At 46.0% G+C, this 18,668-nt stretch overlaps 4 protein-coding genes across 4 annotated transcripts; 2 read left to right on the top strand and 2 right to left on the bottom strand.

Moving 5' to 3' along the window:
• Positions 1-376: 376 nt before the first annotated feature.
• Positions 377-2,038, top strand: TRIVIDRAFT_193258 (uncharacterized protein; the record flags this gene model as incomplete). The annotated part of the gene is made up of 1 exon (XM_014098549.1): positions 377-2,038. The coding sequence occupies one exon, from the start codon at positions 377-379 to the stop codon at positions 2,036-2,038; it is 1,662 nt and encodes a 553-aa protein (XP_013954024.1).
• A 2,308-nt stretch (positions 2,039-4,346) lies between these two features.
• TRIVIDRAFT_127835 (uncharacterized protein) lies at positions 4,347-5,153 on the bottom strand (the record flags this gene model as incomplete). Its single annotated transcript, XM_014098548.1, has 1 exon — positions 4,347-5,153. A coding segment is annotated over one exon (807 nt), but the record flags the coding sequence as incomplete, so codon positions are not given.
• Positions 5,154-9,382: 4,229 nt separating this feature from the next.
• On the bottom strand, positions 9,383-10,168 carry TRIVIDRAFT_5724 (uncharacterized protein; the record flags this gene model as incomplete). Its single annotated transcript, XM_014098421.1, has 1 exon — positions 9,383-10,168. A coding segment is annotated over one exon (786 nt), but the record flags the coding sequence as incomplete, so codon positions are not given.
• A 7,525-nt stretch (positions 10,169-17,693) lies between these two features.
• On the top strand, positions 17,694-18,434 carry TRIVIDRAFT_136611 (uncharacterized protein; the record flags this gene model as incomplete). Its single annotated transcript, XM_014098547.1, has 3 exons — positions 17,694-18,002; positions 18,046-18,203; positions 18,251-18,434. Coding segments are annotated over 3 exons (651 nt in total), but the record flags the coding sequence as incomplete, so codon positions are not given.
• Between the last annotated feature and the right edge of the window lie 234 nt (positions 18,435-18,668).

The following is an 18,668-nucleotide window of genomic DNA, read 5'->3' as shown; positions in this document are numbered from 1 at the left end:
TTTTTTTTTTTTCTTCTCCTCCTTTTTTTGGATTATAACTCGTATCTCTGTGCTACTTACGGAGTATACAAGTATGTTTCTAGAGGCCCTCGAGGAAGCAGGGGTGCGGCACAGGGTCCATGAATACTTAAAGACTACTTGATCCTGTTTTCAGGAGGTTGAGATTCGACATCAGCACCATATCATCTCTACACTTCTTTGTGTATTTATCATGCGCCTCACAAAGCCACTTTTCATGGCAACTCACTTGCTTATTCCCGCCACTGCCAATGGCTCAATATTTAATTGCCAGCCAGGGCAGTCTTGCTGGCCCACTACCTCAGAGTTACAGGCTTTCAATCAGAGCGTCTCAGGAGCTCTAAAAGTCACGGCCCCAATGGGAAGCGTCTGCTTCCCTAACTCGCCCAACTTCGACAGTGACGCGTGTGCTACCGTCCAGGCAAACTATATGAATGGCACCTTTCGCCAAACATCTAGTGGAGCGCTGGAAAATACGGCGTGGGAGACTTGTGGCACCGCAAATTGTTATCCTGGCGTTTTCGCACCACAGGGACAGACGTGCTCCCTAGGAAGACTCTCTGCGTTGCAGGTTAATATCCAAAACAGTCAAGATATTACGACTACGCTAGCGTTTATTCGGAAATACGGTATTCGAATAGTGGTCAAGAATACTGGCCATGACTATCTTGGTCGAAGCAGCGCAGCGAACACCCTTGTCCTCAGCACTAATAAATTGAAGAATATGTCGTTCGAATCCTCTTTCACGGTCCAAAATTGTCCTGCTGCAGGCAACAAGCAAAATATTGCTATTATCGGGGCTGGTGTTAATGCAGAGGAAGCTATGGGCTTCTTCGACAAGCATAACATGATGGTTACCATTGGCGGCTGCGCTACGGTGGGCATTGCAGGCGGATTTGGCCAAGGCGCCGGCCATGGTCCCCTGGCACCCTCTTACGGACTGATGGTGGATCAGGCTGTTGAGTTCGACGTTGTCACGCCCGACGGAGTTTTCCGGACCATCAACGAGTGCAATGATCCTGACCTCTTCTGGGCAATGCGAGGCGGTGGCGGACAATCATATGCTATCCTCGTCAACTACAAGTTCCAGGTGTATCCCAAGACGCAATGGGCCGCATGGCGCCTAGAAGCGACCGTCGATTATAGCGATCCTGACTACACAAAGAGCACGGTTTTGACTGATGTTCTTACAGAGCTGTCTCATGAGCAAACTAACTGGTCAAAGAATGGTATTGCGGCCTATAATGTCGTTACAGCGACTGAGTTTCAACTGCTCGAAGTGCTGCCTGTTGGTCAAGACCCCCTGGGGACGATAAAGCAACTCACATCCCGGTATAATTCCTTCTTGACTGGCCATGCGGGACTCAACATTACAACCAACTCCTACGTTTTGTATAGTAGTGAGAAGGACTTCTACGCCGGTCAAGAAGCTTACCTTGAGAGATTCGGTGGTGTTGGCGTTTCCGTCTTGACCCCGAGTCGCCTCATCACCAAGGATAATTTCGAAACCCCTGCCAATGTGGATGCCCTCGTCAGCGGCATTTTGCAGGGCATGGAAAGTGCCCGTCAGCAGCTGGGTGGCTCCCTGGGCAGTGCATTTGAGGTTCTCATCCTAGCGACTGGAGCAAGCAATACACCTGATGCGCAAAATGCAACCAGCGCCAATCCCGCATGGCGAAATACTTTCTGGCATCTCATCGGAGTGGCAGTTTGGCTGCCCGGCTCTCCTGACTCCACCAGGGACCAGGCTACGGCAGCTGCTCGCGCTGCTATGGGAGAATTCAAGAAGCCACTTACGGTGCAGGCCGCGTACTTGAACGAAGCAGACCCGAACGAGGCTGACTGGCAAAATGTCTTCTTCGGTGCAAATTACGATAAGCTGCTTGCGATTAAGCAAAAATATGATCCTGATACGCTGCTGAATTGCAGGGCGTGCGTGGGCTACCTTGGAGATGAGGACCCTATGTATTCTTGCTATTCGGATAACCCTGTCCCATCAATGCCGTATCCGTTTAATTAGGGGATTGTCATTATTATCATCAGTTGCGCAAGTGTCTACTCTTAGAAATATCGATTTTGTAAACTAGCTAATAGGGATATGTGAAGGAGACTACTATGTATCTATAATTTGGAAGATAGTAAAGGCTCTTATCAAGACTTACCGCTTCTTTATAGCATTTTCGCCGAAAGCTCTCGTAGAAAAAATTATGACGCAATCCTGTTGAGTATGTCTAATGATGTAGAGTTGCAGAACCCAGTTAATAAGAGAATTGGAACAGATCCACAGGCTAGCATGGGGCTTATCTTACTCTTGGAACTCTTATTATTACACGCATGCTGCGACTGGTAACAATTGCTTCCAAGGATTAGCGGAACTTTTGCAATGGTATGTAAACATAAACCTGGTCGCCAATGTTGCCCAGCTTGTCGTATCCAAGACAGTCACCGGCATAAATGGAGTTAAAGGCGTCTTTTGTTCCAAAACTACTCTGACAGAGGCTGTTACGATCTGACCAGAAGTACGTACCCTTCGGGTAAAGTACGGAAGGAACAGCCAATCAGGATCAAGGACCCCGGGCTCACTCAGGTATGTACAACAAAGAAGTGTGAGCCTCGACACCAAGGTAGCAGGCTCACTCAGTACAAAGAGACATCACGATATGAGCCACCTGGAACGACTGGATATATAAGTTTCTTTCATCACTCTCATTCAGATAGTTTAGACAGCCAGTCGTTAACAAAGTATCAAGACTGAATATAAGTTACCCCTTCTATTCTACTCTTACGCACTTGTGATTACAACCGCTCAAAAGCTACTCCCTGTCCTCTCTGCCAACATAGACCTACGACCTAGGTTTATTACCTTGGGAACCCTTACCCTATACTAGGAATAGGGATCAGGACGTCACATATATGTATACATTGAATTTATGATTCCCCCTATGTGCTAAAGCACTTGCTAAATTCAACCTCTAATAATGCCACATCCAGCAATAAGATAATAGGAACTGCAAGCCCAAAACTTGGATTTAATGAATAATTAGCAAAATTTGATTAGTATTCTGCGAGTTGACCAATAAGCAGGGTCTGCTGGTTAGGCTGGCCTCTGTTAAAGCGGAGGCCTGATTGGTCGCTTAGTTAACCTGCCAAGTATGACAGGTAAATGCGTCCAGTAAAAATTACTTATTCTCTTTATTCTCTTTATTGAGAATCAATAAGCAAGACACATGTACAATATATAAAAAAAAATTCTACGCTGGAAGCCGACCTGGGGTTGTTGTATCTGCCACTGCTGGAGAACTGACCTAACGAGGTGTTGGATGCATGCCCATGGACGCAGCTTGTACATCGCGACACGCCAGGACCCTTACGATATTGATTAGATGTGTATGAAGACTGAGAGAGGCTGCAGTTGCAAGCAGCGCGGGTGCGATCCATTCCGAAGGGCAGAAGTGATGGATGAGGCGGCTTGCTTTGGGCCGTGCGACCTGAATGCAAGTATACACAATTGATCGAATTATTCGCAGTGAGTTTACCCCGCACTAATCGACCCACAACTAACTACTGACCCCTCTTTAGGCACGCGATTAGCTTTCAACGAATTCCATTGATCTCGCAGTATATTGTGTATGACGAGCGTCTCATTGCCGTCCTCACTGAGGCCTGTGAGACAAATAAGGGCTGGGAATGTGCGCTACCCTTGAGCTAATTTTCAGTGTAGATGATGGAAGCTGATACCATGTTAAGATAGTGCTGCATATATGCTCTAAGAATGGACGATATCCGGAAGATATCCTAGAAGAACTTCGGAAATACACGCTTAAAATGTATCTTCGGTGCTAACCGCGAGTATCGGAAACTCGTAACCTAGTGAAGCGATTTCAGAGTTTCATAGTGACAGTCACGCTAATACAATCGGCGAATGAGAAACAAGACTAATATCAATACCCACTCATTAAAGTAATGGTATGATGTTAAGATCACGGAGAGGTAACTCGAAGGTTTCATGTCTGTGTAGGGTTTCGGGCCCCATTTTTTAGTGCCCATCTAGACAGGTAGTGCGCTCTGTCAATCGCTCAGTCCATTTTACGGATATACGACCTATCGTCGCATACACTAGGTTCCGCCATGCTCAGCAAGTGGTGTCTTTACTGTTTCAAGTCTGTTTGTCTTCATGCTGTTAAACAGGGTCTCCTTGCAGGGCTTATGTATATCCTAAGAATTCACTCCCTCCGCTGCAATCTCGATACAGCTGTGAACCAAAAGCGCTTGAGCCCCGGCAAGGTCAGGGCTGGACGGAACTTAATGACTTCGTCCCAGCTTAGCCTCTCGTTTGCTTGCTCAATTGCGTCATTTCTTTGTTTCTTTGTCCAGTCCCTACCATTTCGATATGCTGCGGCTCCTCGCCGAAAGGTATCGACATCGTTGGTCAAGGCAAATGCTCCAAGCTGTGTTACAACAAATCCTGGTGGCCCAACAGGCGAGGATGGTTGTATTGCATGGGTAGCGAAAATCTTCAATTGTCCATCCAGATACAAGCAGCCGAGAGTACGAGATTTGTTATCGTATGAAGCGTGAAAGGGATTGCGCGATCGAAGAGCCTGTTGGCCTCTTTCTCCAAGAGCCATATCGTAAAATAGCTGTCGTTGAGCTACAGCTGCAGACCCGTCCTTCCCTTTTACTTCCACGAAAAAATTCGGCGCGACAGGGAGATCATTCTGAGTAGAAGGGACAACACGACCGCTCAATGCTTTGCGTATTTGTGGGTGGAGCTGTTCCGGACGCGCACCATAGAATATATCGGGGCTGGCTGGCACAAGCGTACCGTCCGTTAGATGCTTAAAATTCGTGAACGGAATCTTGCCAGCGAGGCATTTTCTGTCCCCTATATCTCCTTCAATGATAGGGATGACGCTTGTCGTGATATCTCTCTCCTTTATTGCTTGCGCTTCTGCTAGTTCGAACTTGCGGAAGTCATGGTTTGAGAAATGACCCAGCGATGCTCTGGGTTGGGCCAGAGCCTGAAGGATATCTCCTTTATTTTCAAGCTTTGGCGGCAATCCACCATCTGGGAACTCATAAGCATGAGGAAATATGCCGTAATTGATGAGGTGTTGCTGAAAGGCCCGGTCGTATGGTCCTATATTTTCCCTGCCCGCTGTTTCCTGAGTGATGTTATGTTCTGGAAGTAGTTGCAAGTCACTTTGCTTCGCTGGCCCGTGGCTCTTTCTTTTAACGCTGAAAAAGTGGGCGAAGTGTTGTAGCTTAGCAATTCGCGGGATAACGATCCGAGCAGTCTACCACTGTTCAGAATCAGATACTTCATCGATTTTGCCGGAGATTTAAGCCTACCTGAGGTATTGTTCGCGCCATACAATGAAGACTGCCGTGGTTTGATAAATGAATCCTTAAGTTGGCAACAGGCCTAGATCTGATTAGCAGGCGTACTTGTTAGAACAAGAATTATATGCATTAAGGCTGCGTGGTCGACTTTCAGTTAACTTCTTGTGTTGTGTGCGCCTAGTCATACGCCACAGTTCAGTATCCTCTTATTCAACTACGCTCGGCAAACTATATAATTTCCGTCAAGGCGGGGTTAGACTACGGCCCTCAGCCGATAACAGTCAACTAATTCGAGTTAAAGGTCCTTTTTCATCTACAACAACTGTATAGGGCCGTTGTGAATGGGGCTTTAAATTTGCCTAAGCATTAACAATAATTTACTTAGATGCGACACTCCGGCTAACAGGGAGTGGAGTTGTTTTATGAATGATGCCCATTCGTCAACATGCTGAAGAAATTCGTGGTCCCAGAGAGAGTCATAAGGAAAATCACGAAAGGGGCGCTTGATCTGTAGTAAAGCTCCAAGCTCTGTCGAAGCTTTGTGGCTCGTACTGGTCTGAGAATTTCTAAGGTGCGTTTTCCTTTTTAAGTAGACAATTAGCTTTTAGCCTGGTGAAATGCAGAAACTTAGCCACACAGATTCAGCCAAATCGAGGATCTAGGCCGCAATGGGTATACGTACTAACCGGAATCAGTAATTCCTAACAATTCCATTTACCTTGGAAGTATGCTGTTTATCTACATCATATATACATCATATCTACATCAATTTTTCAGTAAGTTTTATTAGATGTTTAATTTGTTAGAATAGCGGAAGGGTATTTGCATAATACTGTGATATATCTGCTCTAGATCTTGCTTATTTGCGGAAGCACTCGGCACATGAAATCAGCACTGATTGAAGATACTTACATGGACTGTTGCTCCTGGAAAAACCAACACGACGATTGGAAAAGGCTCTTGTTTATTAAGTTTACGCCACCTTCAAAATCTTACATCATGTCTCTTGGTGAAAACAACAATAATGGTATGTATACAGAACGCCCACCTTCAAATTCCCCAAGTAGTAGCGTCCATTTTCGTCAGGGCCTGGTTACTACCTATCGCAGTTCCAGATACAGCAATTGGTTTTCATATTCTTCTATGCATGTGCATCATCAAATCAGCAAGTATTCAACCCAAACTCAGATCAACCAAAAGTGCCGATGTTCCCACATCGTGGACGTTGAAACTGAGATGATTGTCTGACTGCTGCACATCTCTAAGCTACGAGTGAGTAAATGGAACACCCGCAGTGGGAGCATATATAAGACGATGTTGACGCTAGCATTTAAAAATATCAGCTCCAGGGTTTTTGTCCTAAAAGATCTCCTCGATTCTCTATACACAGTTATGACCTACTTCAACGATGGGAGAAGTCTTTAATGACTTCGTTTACCCCATCTATTGAGCAACTGAGAGTTGTAAGACTCTGCCGTATGTAAAATGCGGTAGTGTCAGCGCGGCTAGGATTGGGCAAAACGGCTACAGCTGAAGCTATTATCGCCGCTTATCCGGATAAGCGAGTAGCAGTGATCACTTATTCGAAGAGACTTCAACTTGAGATGCGTCATCGGCTTCATCCTTATACTAATTGCCAAGTTTTCACTTTTCACGGGATGGCCGGCTTGCTGTTTGGAGCTGTTGTGCGTAATGATGCTGAACTATTAGAACAAAGAAGGAGAGTCCTTCGTTGCAAGGAGCTTCTTCGCTGGAATTTTACGCTATTTGATATTATTGTTTTGGACGAATTTTAGGATTGTACTGAAATTATTTACTGGCTAACTAATTGCTTTATCCTAGCTAATAAACAGGGGACTGACGATCATTCTCCCCAACTCGTCATACTAGGTGACGAGCGGTAATCTATATATTGATTTCGCGGTGCCGATCATTGCTACCTCTCACTAGCTCCTCGAATACTTGCTTATATAAGTCCCTACCCATTCGTTAAGATTCCTTTGAGCCAAAGCTTTAGGCTATTGAATCATTTAGTTCAATTTATCAATCGGGTTTTTCTTAATGACGAATCATACATTTCTAGCTCAAAACCCGGTCCTAAACCTATTGTGCTGAGATGCGACCCTTATGATAGCTATGCGCTAGCTAAGAGATTGTCAGCCCTGATCAAGCGCTATGGAGCAAAGAATAGCGCATTGATAGCACTGTCTCTGAGAAAAAACAAGCTATTGAAGCTCTTGACTAATATATTGTCTAAGAATTATCGCATTCCAATTGCGATATCGACCAATGACGAGGTGGCTCTGGATGATAGAGTGACTTACGGGAAGATGTGTGTTTCTACTATCCATCAGTTTAAAGGCAGCGAGCGTCATTTAGTCATTCTTTTTGGTATTGACTCCTCGTTCTTTGAGAATTTTGGCCGCGATATTTCGAACGACAGGTGCCCTAATGAGATTTTCGTGGCTCTTATACGTGCCGGAAAACAGCTTGTCTTAGTCTACGACGAAAGTAAGAAGCTTATGCCTTTTATGTCTGTGGAAGACCTATACGAAACGGCCGAGGTTGTTAACATGATAAATAATTTGGCAAAACTTTCAGTGCCCAACCCAACTGGCCAACTATTACAGCTTGGTCTTGCTCTGCCAGCTTCTATCGCGGTCCGAGATATGGTCCGACACATACAGGATGAACCTCTGTAGAGCATTATTACTTGTGAACTGTGCATCCAGAAGCTTTCCCTACCGCTACCTAAGCAAGAGCATATCAATATACCCAACGTCGTCCTTTTAGACCTACGTAAAAGATTTTATGAAGTAGTAAGCGATATAAATGGGCTTGTCACCGTCGCGGCCTTCGAATACAGTAATACTGGAACGCTTAATACACTGAAAATCGATCAAAGTCTTATCGAAGTAATACCCCCCATCGGTTCAACACAGTATATCTCTTGGCTTTGTTGCTACGTATGTGAATACGAGGCTGGCATCTCGGGCTATCTGCTACGAAAAAATCAGATGGAAAATCACGCATTTGATTGGATGATGCCTAGAGATCTTGCCTTAGCTCGGAATAGGATTTAAGGAGAACTGAGAGATGGCGCCGCAAATATTCGGTTTGGGGTTAACGCCGAGCAAACATTCAGTGTTGATGATAATGAAACCCGCCTTTAAGGTTAAGCCGATATTGTCGCAGTCGCTCCCCCATCAGACAACAGCAGTAATAGAAGCGCTGATTCTATCTGGGAGATCAAGTTTGTCTCGCACCTTTCTAACAGCCATGTTTTACAAGCATGCACGTATGCCTACTTATTGGGATTAACACGTATCATGCTCTATAACGTGCGAGATGGGGAGAAATGGGAAATCATACCGCATGATGGACAAGAGGGGCTACGGCGTATGATCGAAAGCGTTCTTAGAGTCAAGTATACGACTACGGGACAGGTGGATGATAAGGAGTTCATTGACATGTGCGCAAAGGTCATGTTGGAAGTCTCAAGCCTAGATGTCTCACGGGAGCAAATATCTTTTCCATCTCAGTCTCGTTGCGTTGGGCCGATTATCTAATGAAATATTAGAAGAGAAGCCTACTAAAGATAAAACCTCTTAGGTAATTAAATAATATACAGAGTATATTTTAAGGCTTAAAAAGATTACACACAGAGAGTTAATAACGTAATGTGATCCGGAGATAGATTTATAGAAATAAGTAAACCAAAAAATCTCTTTTTACTCGTAACGTATTGTTACTCGAAAGAGGGAAAATCTACTGTTGATGTTAAGCTTATGTTCCTGCTGCCAGTTCGTGACATGCCATTCTCCGATCCCCCAGGCCATATCCTACGGGTACTCTCAGAATCAGGATCCAGTCTTTCCTCAGTATGCGTTGTGGTAGTGGTGGTCCTTGCGATTCCAGTGTTTGTGTGGAGCGGCGGCAATGGCTTTGTTGTTTTGTACATCTCCATAGGAATCATATCACCCGCTTGTTGCGATTCGACGGCGGCAGAATTGCCTGTCGCCAACACTGGACCAGTAGTATTCTTCTTCGAAATGTAAAGATCTCGACTTCGTTGACTGCTATCTGGTTCTTTTCTGCGAGTTGCTATATCCACTAAGCGATTCAGTACAGTGAACTCAAGTTGTAGTTTCACACTGTAGGCGAATGGCTTGTATGATATTTGGTAGTCGTATAGGTTTGCGAACTCGAGTATTATGATAGTGCTATCAAGAAGTATGACGAGAATGTTAACAATAACAAGATGCTGCATCAATCTTCGACTTGATCGATGGTTTCCAAGAAAGTTTTCAATTCTCATAATGCCGACTGTCTCAATAATGTAAAAGGTGGATATCATAACTTCTTGTAGAAAGAAGATGATGACTTCCATTTTTTCGGCGATGGAGTACGGCTTTGCAAATATTTCGGGGTTGTTGGAAAACGAACCATACACCATCGGGATAACGGTGCCATGACAGACAATAGCGTCGACAATGATGATCCACAGTATGATCCTAAGGAGCCCTGGATTCCGCATCACCAGATGTAGCCGTGACCAAAGCACCAGCGACTGGCCGGTAACCATGCACACCCACCCCGCCAAACTAAGCGTACACGATAAGTAGCCAAGCGACTTTGGGCTGAAGAACTTAATCATGAAGCCAGAGCAAGACAGGGCAATGCCAGTGGTCGACGTCACAAAAGCCCAGAAATAAAGCCCAGAATAGCGCCTAAATGTACCAAATATAATACAGAAAAGCACAAGAACGTTATAGAAGGCTAAAGACAGAAAGACAATAATAGTGGTTGAGGATTCATCGGGAAGGTCAGCCTGATTTGCCGAGCCAAAGGTGCGGGTTTGTATCCGATTCGCCATTGGACAAAACAGTCCCTTCTTGCTAAGAGATGAAGTAAGGAAGAAAGGTGATGATAGTTGCGTCAGCGATGAAAGAATGAATTTCAATTCGATAATGGAGATCGGGAAAGTCCAGGAGAATGACTCATCGGCAGTGAGCGCCCCCGTTCAATTTACGTTACAGCGAGTACGTATGTTATACGTTAGCCATAAGACTAAACCAGTGGTCGGAAGCGCTTCCGCATGTCGCTGCTATCGTGGACGAATGACACTGTTGCAACTAGACAAAGGAGTGCAAGTGCCGAGTCTCCACTTATTATATACAAGTATCTAACCGACCCAGCTGAAATCGCACCCCAGAAAAGCTGCAATCGCTAACATGCAGCCACAAGAATCCGGGAGATCATCACAACTCACATCTGCAAAGCTTCCACAATTCATTAGCTGACAGGAGTAGCGAACATCATCACTACAAACCTGGGCTACAAACCTGGGCAAGTTTAGCACCCTAGAGATCCCGTCAGGTCGGTTGAAGGAATACATGCCTAGCCCGCCGCTAAAGTCATAGGCGGGAGGACGGAAGGATCATTTTTTCGCCCCGTGCCCTTAGACAGTATGATGTTGATTCACTCCACGTATGAGACGGCTGCTGCTGAGGCTTCTTCATAAGCCTCATCTCTAGCATATCACCGCAATCTAGCACATATCGCTTGGGAAGCGAAGTGCGTCACATGAAAGCTGAAACACACTCGTGTACATATATTTCTGCGGTTTTTCTAAAAGGGGTTCCCGCGTTGGGCTTTAGTTCCGGCTCTCGTTGGGCTTTAGTTCCGGCTCTCGTTGGGCTTTAGTTCCGGCTCTCGTTGGGCTTTAGTTCCGGCTCTCGTTGGGCTTTAGTTCCGGCTCTCGTTGGGCTTTAGTTCCGGCTCTCGTTTGTTCGCGCGTTTAGTGCAGCTACGGATCAAGAGTACTTGGGCTTTTTTGTTTGTTTGTTTAACTTAACGTCCAGTAAGTAAAGCTAGCTGTACAAAGCCTCATCTGGGCAAAAGTTCCATATGAGCCGCGGGTCTATATCTGTAACTATTGGGACTGGGGGCTGAAGGCTTTTTTTTTGGTTTTGGGGGGGGGGGGGGGGGGGGAGATAAATTATCAGCCCTTGTTATCCACTGGTTTCTGGAACTTCAGGTATCCCTTGGAACCTAGGAGGTAAGTGTGCCGTGTAAAGCCTGCCTGTCTATCCTTGTCTGGCGCGTCCAGGAGGAATGGCCTGGCAATTCCGCAGGACGGGACGGTGAGTTGGAGCTCGGGGGCATGGAGTGAGAGCTGAGACGCACCTTTCTGTAGGAGGAAGGGGTTTTGTCGCCCTAAACTAGCTCTCTTTGTGGCTTATGGTAGAGTGATTTTGAGGAATCTTGGGATTTCTGAACCTCTCTTAGCCAGTGCATCCGCCATTTCGTTGTCATATACGTCTTTGTGTCCTATGACCCACGCAACTCGGGTGGTAACTCCGGGTCGTATTTCCTTGGCGATTCTTCCGACGCCCATGTATGCCCCTTGTGATGAGGCGGGGTGGCGCCTAGAATTCCATCGACGACAGTCGAGTTATCTAGGAATAGTAGAAGTCCGTTGATATCAGGGGTGTCGGCGATTCGTAGCTTGGACAGTTTCATCGCCTCGAAGGCCCCGACCGCTTCCGCGTCTTAGACTCTGTGTTGATGAGGTGTCCACAAGATGCCGTGGTTTTGGTGTTGTGGAAGGTAACCGCCCCCTAAGAGAGTACTTAAGAGAGTACTTGGTAGTATAACTTAACTATTGAAGTTGAGGTAAAGATCTGAGCCATTATTACGATGTACCTGTTAGCGCCGGAGCCGGAACCATCTCCCCCCGCCCCGCCCCCCCAAAAAAAAGATAAAAATATGTAAAATAAAATTAAAGAATCTAGAGCTGAAAAAAGGGTCTTTAACCTGATTGTCGTCTATATTATCATGTGTGCTCAGATTTAGAAAATCGGAATGACTCATATATGAGTCTGTGCGCACTAACCTCAGGCCTTTACATAACCGTTAGTGGATAGCCTTTGTTACGGTCCACTAACCGTTACGCCATACAGGGCAAAAGATTAGGCTAATAATCTCAATTGTAGCGATTATTATAGTGGAACCAGCTATTTATAAGGGATCTAGCTGTTACGGCGGACCAGATCGTAACACCTTTTATGCCGAAAGTTAACTAGCTATAGCTATTCAGGATATGTGCTGATTTAGGAATCATTACTCTGTTATCAACTTGTGGTATATATACAAGGCATATATCCCCATATTCGAAAACTTTATATCTTATGTTGTAGCCGCTAGATCTCTTCTCTGGGTTTAGTGATCTCGTGATCAGTCCTAAATGTTGTGGTGGGGATCTTCTAGAAATTGTTAAGCGGTGTATTTATTCCAGAATGTCTTGAAACTCATTATTCTTACCCTTGACCTTTTTTTTTATCAGCACCACTAAGTCGACAAAGTCCCCACTACTACGTACCCGGGTTTGACGGGCGGCGTGAGTCTGCCAAGGGGCCGGGCCGCGGACATCTAAGTTGCCGTAGCATAGTGCATAGTGCTAGCGACGCATTCGAAACAGCCAAGACATCATCGTTGGTGACGGGAGAGTATTGTCTCAGTGCTTCCAATAGTGCTGTGAGCAGTCTCTACTAGCCGGATCTATAAATGTTCCAAGTATGTCCCAAGTAGAAACAATTCGTAGCTACGCCTAATAGCATGTACTAAAATAAAACTAGTGTTTTTCCTATTATGTAGCATGAGTAAAATATTGAGCCCTCGCTTCTATTGAGTGCGAAACGTCGGCCGCGATGCTACGGCATCGGTCTGTAGAGTAGTTCATGCTGCGCAAAGGGTGGGGACTTGGCATGTAGAATGGTGATACAAAAATCGTAAGGTAAGAGGCATGAGTTGCAACGAGGGTTATTTTTGTAGAACGAATAAGTGCCGGCCCGTTCTTGTTTTCAGGTAGCTGCCAGGCACGTTTTATTTGTGGTGTTAAGTAGGCCCACTAACTATAACGGAACGATCGCCCCGCCCTCTACACCACCCCGGGAGACCTACGGTAACCCCGCGTTTTATTTCAGAAGAGCAGCGAGAGCTTTGTGGGTTATGAATGTTCCAAAGTGGAGAACGAGCTATTGAACACATGTAGTGGTGTATCTATTCCTATGGAGGAGAAGCAGGCTGAGCTGGAGGGGATGATTAACTGAATTAGAATATATATAGACAAGGCTACGAACAGCTCTCTCACCATCCTTAGTGTTGATAACGGGGGGGCGGCGTCTGTGTCTCCAGCCTGGGTAATCGAGGTAATTGGCTAGGTCATCCCTTAGCGTGCAATGTGTATGCTTGACATCCGATTGGGTGACCGCAAAATCCTGATTGGCTAACACATCTGGCATTGATGAAGTCAATAAGTTGCACGTATGTATCACAGCAATAGGGTGGGGGAAAAGCGTAAATTAATACGTCGAAGTTTTTAAACCCGCAATATATACTTAATTCCTTTACTCTGCAGTTGTATAATACGTTTGGTTTTTAGTTCGAGCTAACGAATATCTATTAGTTTCATTCTTGATATTTATTAGTTACTAACTTTTAAAATTATATAAGAATAGAGGAATGAAAATAAAGAGTACGTGTCAATCCTATAGTCAAGAAAGCGAGAGATATTGAAGAAAAAAAGTGTGAGGAGAGAAACAAGCTCCGCTTGGTGAAGAGAAAGGAAGTCCCAGCTTGTTACGGACCAACACCTTTATGGCCGCAACGTCATGCAGCCGGCACGGAATTATGATGGCCCGATAGACCAATCACCGTCCGGCTCACGCAAGAGCCAGTGAGCCAGAGTGAGCCGCTTCCTATTCAGGAAACCAGCTCACCCGCCTTGGAGTGAGCTCAAGTGAGCCTCACATTATATATACCATTCGACACACTCGTTTAAGAATAGCTTTAGATAACCAGTTGTGAATACAGAACAACGCTTGAACATACTTAAAAGTATCTTCTACTAGTTGTGTGAACACTTATCATTATTCCTTGTCGATTGCCTGCCAGTCCAGCCTGACCTATCCGCCAACATAAACCTAGTACAAGGTTTGTCGCTTGGGAATCCCTTCTATACTAACCTATAAGAGCTCAGCCCGTCACACAGCTTTCAAATAAATAATAAGAAGCAGACAAATCACAAACCGGCTTAGGAATAATAGAAGGAAAAGAAAGAGTGCATGCTAATCTAGAAACAGAAAGTAAAAGAGGAATCTCGGAGGACATTAGTGATTAAGGAAGTTGTGTCCACAACATTAGAATCTACAAACAACTGAGGCTACCGAAAACACTTTAACGACTAGAGGGAAGCCAGACCTTCGGTACTTACGTTCGTTAGAAAGTCCCCTAGCCTACCCAGCGATCAACTTCCCCTTATCATGGACTGGAGATAGGTGCGTTTGCTGGGTCGAGGTATGCGGATACAACAATCTTCAACGTCTACCGCAGCGGAAGATATTACCACAGAGACCCTCATTAAATGGGGCAAACCCTTTACCCACAAGATCGACCGTCGCAGGAGGCTTTAACGCGGTTCACTGGACCAGGCAACCGGGAAGAGGCCCTGATGCCGTAGGCAACAGACTTGCAGGATGGGCCGAGGAGTTCGATCTTGTTCTAGCCCTCACCGAAACCCCTACTAGAGGCGCTGGACGGTGCATTGACCTGGTCCCCTCCAACTGCGAGGTTTCCTCTCACGTGGATGCTACCTTGAACACGGGCTGGGAAGGAACTTGTTCCCCCCGAATGCTGGAAGGATTTCGGACAACTCATGAATTCCTTCGCGTGGGCCCCCAGACGTTGAATTACCCTCTCCCCCCAGCCCTAACGGGAGACGACCAGGCCGGCAAACTCATCGCTGATTTTTCGCTTTCTCTCCACATCTATGGTCGTTGGTTCACCTGCAGAATGCCCAGAATGTCACTTGCGTCGCAGATGTGGATACTAGGCCGGGGCAACGGTCCCCTGTCAAATCCACTAACGGATGGGATTTCCGGTGGACGCGGCCCGTGCGAGACCACAGCCGGGAATCAGTAATAGCGCTACAAAAGAAGTTTACGTTGCGGGGCGTGAAGGCCACGGCCTTGCTCGGAGCCGGTGGCATCACGGTGCGTCCTGAAAGGCTCTCGGCCGCGATCCCGTCACCTGGACCCTGCAAGATCCCCCCTCCCTCTCGAAATCTTGGTCTGCCACCATGCTCCCCGAGTGGGGCCGCTTGACAAAATATCTGCCCACCATCATGTTTGTCCTCTAATCTACCGAAACCCACGGGGTAGGCTTACGCGTTAGAAGTAGTAGCAGTTCGACTAGCAACATTACGAGGCTCGTATAACTATACTTGTCTGTAGAGGTATCTTCGTTTTAAAGGCCCGTATTCCGTACTCGTACGAGTCGGTAAAATACAGGATAGAAAGCCGTCCACACGAAGGTTAGCCACCCACGGCATGAAACAGAAATAATCGCAAATAAGCTCCTGTGTCTGCATGGCCGGTCATACTCATTTACATGTGCTCCGATTTTCTAGTGGGAAGGCGATGGCATAGTATAACAATCGTTCGAGATTAAGCCATTCAAAACAGGATTTCTCGACCGCAGGCGAACAGGTCGAAAGGAGCATATTGCGGACGGCAAGCATCCATGGCGATTTGGTCTAGACACGCGTCTGCATACTAGCAAGGGATGGACTTGGGGATTCTACACTTGCGACCAAGACACGTACCGTAGAGTCGTATTGCATGGAAAAAATTTCTCACCTCCATTCCTTTATGAGTTAAGCTCAAAAGCTATCCTTCTTTTCAATGCCACTAATTCTTCAGCTCATGTAGCTGAGCAGTGCGCTTGTTATGGGCGGTGGATTAGAATTTGTTAGCAACTCGGCTAAAGCAGCACCTCGACTTGAAACCTTTCGCTGTATATGCCACCGGACTTAGACCTTCTTATCCAGTTCGCTTCATGTCTGAGCAATAGATAGTAGGAGCCAGTTTCTGTCCTCATAGTCAGGGATCTTTTACCTCTCGTAATCTTAATAATAGACACTCAATTGAGAAATGATTGCCCACGTAATCGCGTTTTATTCTCAGCCCCAGAAACAACTAGTATACTGCAGCAGATGCTCGATATTGACTCACCATAGCTCGATTAGGTTTACCCGTCGGGGTATTCCGAGCCGAAGCCAGCTTTCGTAATGCTACTAGATGAGTTACACACCGGTCGCAGCTTTTCAGCCACCATTGCTGATAAACAAGTGGTCGAGACCTCTCAGATATCGTCAGTGACCATTCAAGCCACTTTACGACAGTTCGCTAAACTATTGTCATGTCCAGCCCCTTTTCAGTAGCCAGGGCGATGGACGGGATGAACGCCACGCTCCCCTCCCCCCGGGGTACGTTTCAACCACCGGACCAGACAACACCCGGCAACGGGTTCTGCGTACTGCACATCGCAAGATGATGCCTCGTAACGCGCCGTCGCGCCAAAGTTGACATATCAATACTTGTACAAGCACAATGCAACCGCACTGTATCGAGAAATTCAACGATTGGTTTATTGCATTTGTCTGTGCTGTTAAACGACGGTACGAATGTGCCTCTTCGGTTTTTTCTTTGACAGTGACATAACGTAAGAATGGATTGTTCTGCATTAATCCAAGATCTACTTCGCACGCATTGCAGAATTAAATGTCAATTTTATGGCTTACTGTACGTTTCGAGCTAGAATACATCTGATCTTCGCCACTAACAAGGCTGCCATGGCTCTTGGGCCAGTGCTAGGGCACCCCTTGGGGCTGGGAGATCCACAAATTCGGACGAAGCTTGGTCCACCTCATTAGTGAATGCTATGATCAAGGATGAGCTTAGCGGGAGAGCAATGTCTAGCTGTCCAACGCCGTCGATTCCTTATAGATAGTGGTCTCTGTTGGATTAATTGCTTTAAGTGCGATTCAATCGCCCAATCCTTGCCTAACAGTGAAGCAAATTGATAGGTTGTAGCAATACCTGAGATCGGTATCGCCATCTGACTACAGTCTCATTCTTTATCATTTCATTGTTCTCGCATCCAGCCGATAGCATGACAGCAACGGCAATCACTGTGCCCAACGGCCCAGATACGAAAAATGGCTACATCTTTATATACGCGAATATACCTCTGCTTGTCATTGCGACGGCTATTGTTGGATTTCGTGTATGGTGGCGGTGCGTCAAAAACGGCGGCGGCGGGCTGAACAAGGCCGATATTTGCGTTGTCATCTGCTTGGTAATATGCTGTCTGTACGATATCTCTTTGCGTTTCACTAACTTGTCAATAGATATTTAACATTATTCAAGTAGCCTGTATCACAGTCGGTAAGGGCATTCAATATCGCATCAATTGTTTTCTGTCGCTAACTAAAGCTCTCAGCCATTTTGAACTGGGGCTTTGGGCATCATGCCCCTTACCTTACTGCGGAACAACGATACCACTCGTTGCTATACTTTTTCGTATTCCAGTGCTTTGTCAAGAACACTGTCGGCATAACAAAATTATCGTTTCTATTCCTTTATCTCGACATCTTTCCACAGAAAAAGTTCCGAATTATCTGCTGGGCACTTATCATTCAGATAGCCCTCGGCCTGGTTGCGCTCAATTTCACAACAATCTTTCAGTGCACCCCAATCAAGTATTCTTGGGATAAAGCTATACCTGGCCATTGGTCAGTCATCTTGCTCTTTTTAGGTGTTAACACGTGTCTAATATTAGTCTAGCATCAACATTGAAGCGTTCTGGTACGGCCAATCTGGATGGAACACCCTCATGGACGTTGTGGTTCTCGTCCTGCCAATTCCTGTGATTTTGAAATTGCAGATGAATCGTCGTGCAAAGCTTAGCATTTTAGCTGTCTTTGTTCTCGGAGCATTGTGAGCATTCCAATTAACGCTTGTCCCGCCTTTCTAATGTTCCTCAGTGTATGCATCACAAGTATCGAGCGTCTGATTAGTCTCAACTTCAATGCCACTTTCATCTTGGACTTCACCTGGGCGACTGGAACATCAGTCATCTGGACTCAAGTGGAATCCACGGTCGGCGTGATTTGCGCCTGCGCACCGTCGCTGAGAATGCCGCTGGCTCGATTTATTCCCTTTCTGTTTGGTTCCTCAAAGCATGATTGTTCGTACGAGTTAAGTGATGGTGTCCCCGGCGGAGGTGCACAATCAAGCAACTGGAACAATGAATCCCATCGCTTGAAGAAACCTAGTGGCTTCGATGACGGTATGGATGACTTGGAGTTAAACTACAAGAGTGAAGGCAGCGAAGAGAGGATAATGGGAATTAAGAAAACCGTTAGCATCAACGCGACGTTTCAGGCAGGGTCGCGTGGTGCA

The sequence above is a fragment of the Trichoderma virens genome (assembly GCF_000170995.1).
Source record: "Trichoderma virens Gv29-8 chromosome Unknown TRIVIscaffold_82, whole genome shotgun sequence".
NCBI lineage: Eukaryota > Fungi > Ascomycota > Sordariomycetes > Hypocreales > Hypocreaceae > Trichoderma > Trichoderma virens.
This window is presented reverse-complemented; position numbering and strand designations above follow the sequence as displayed.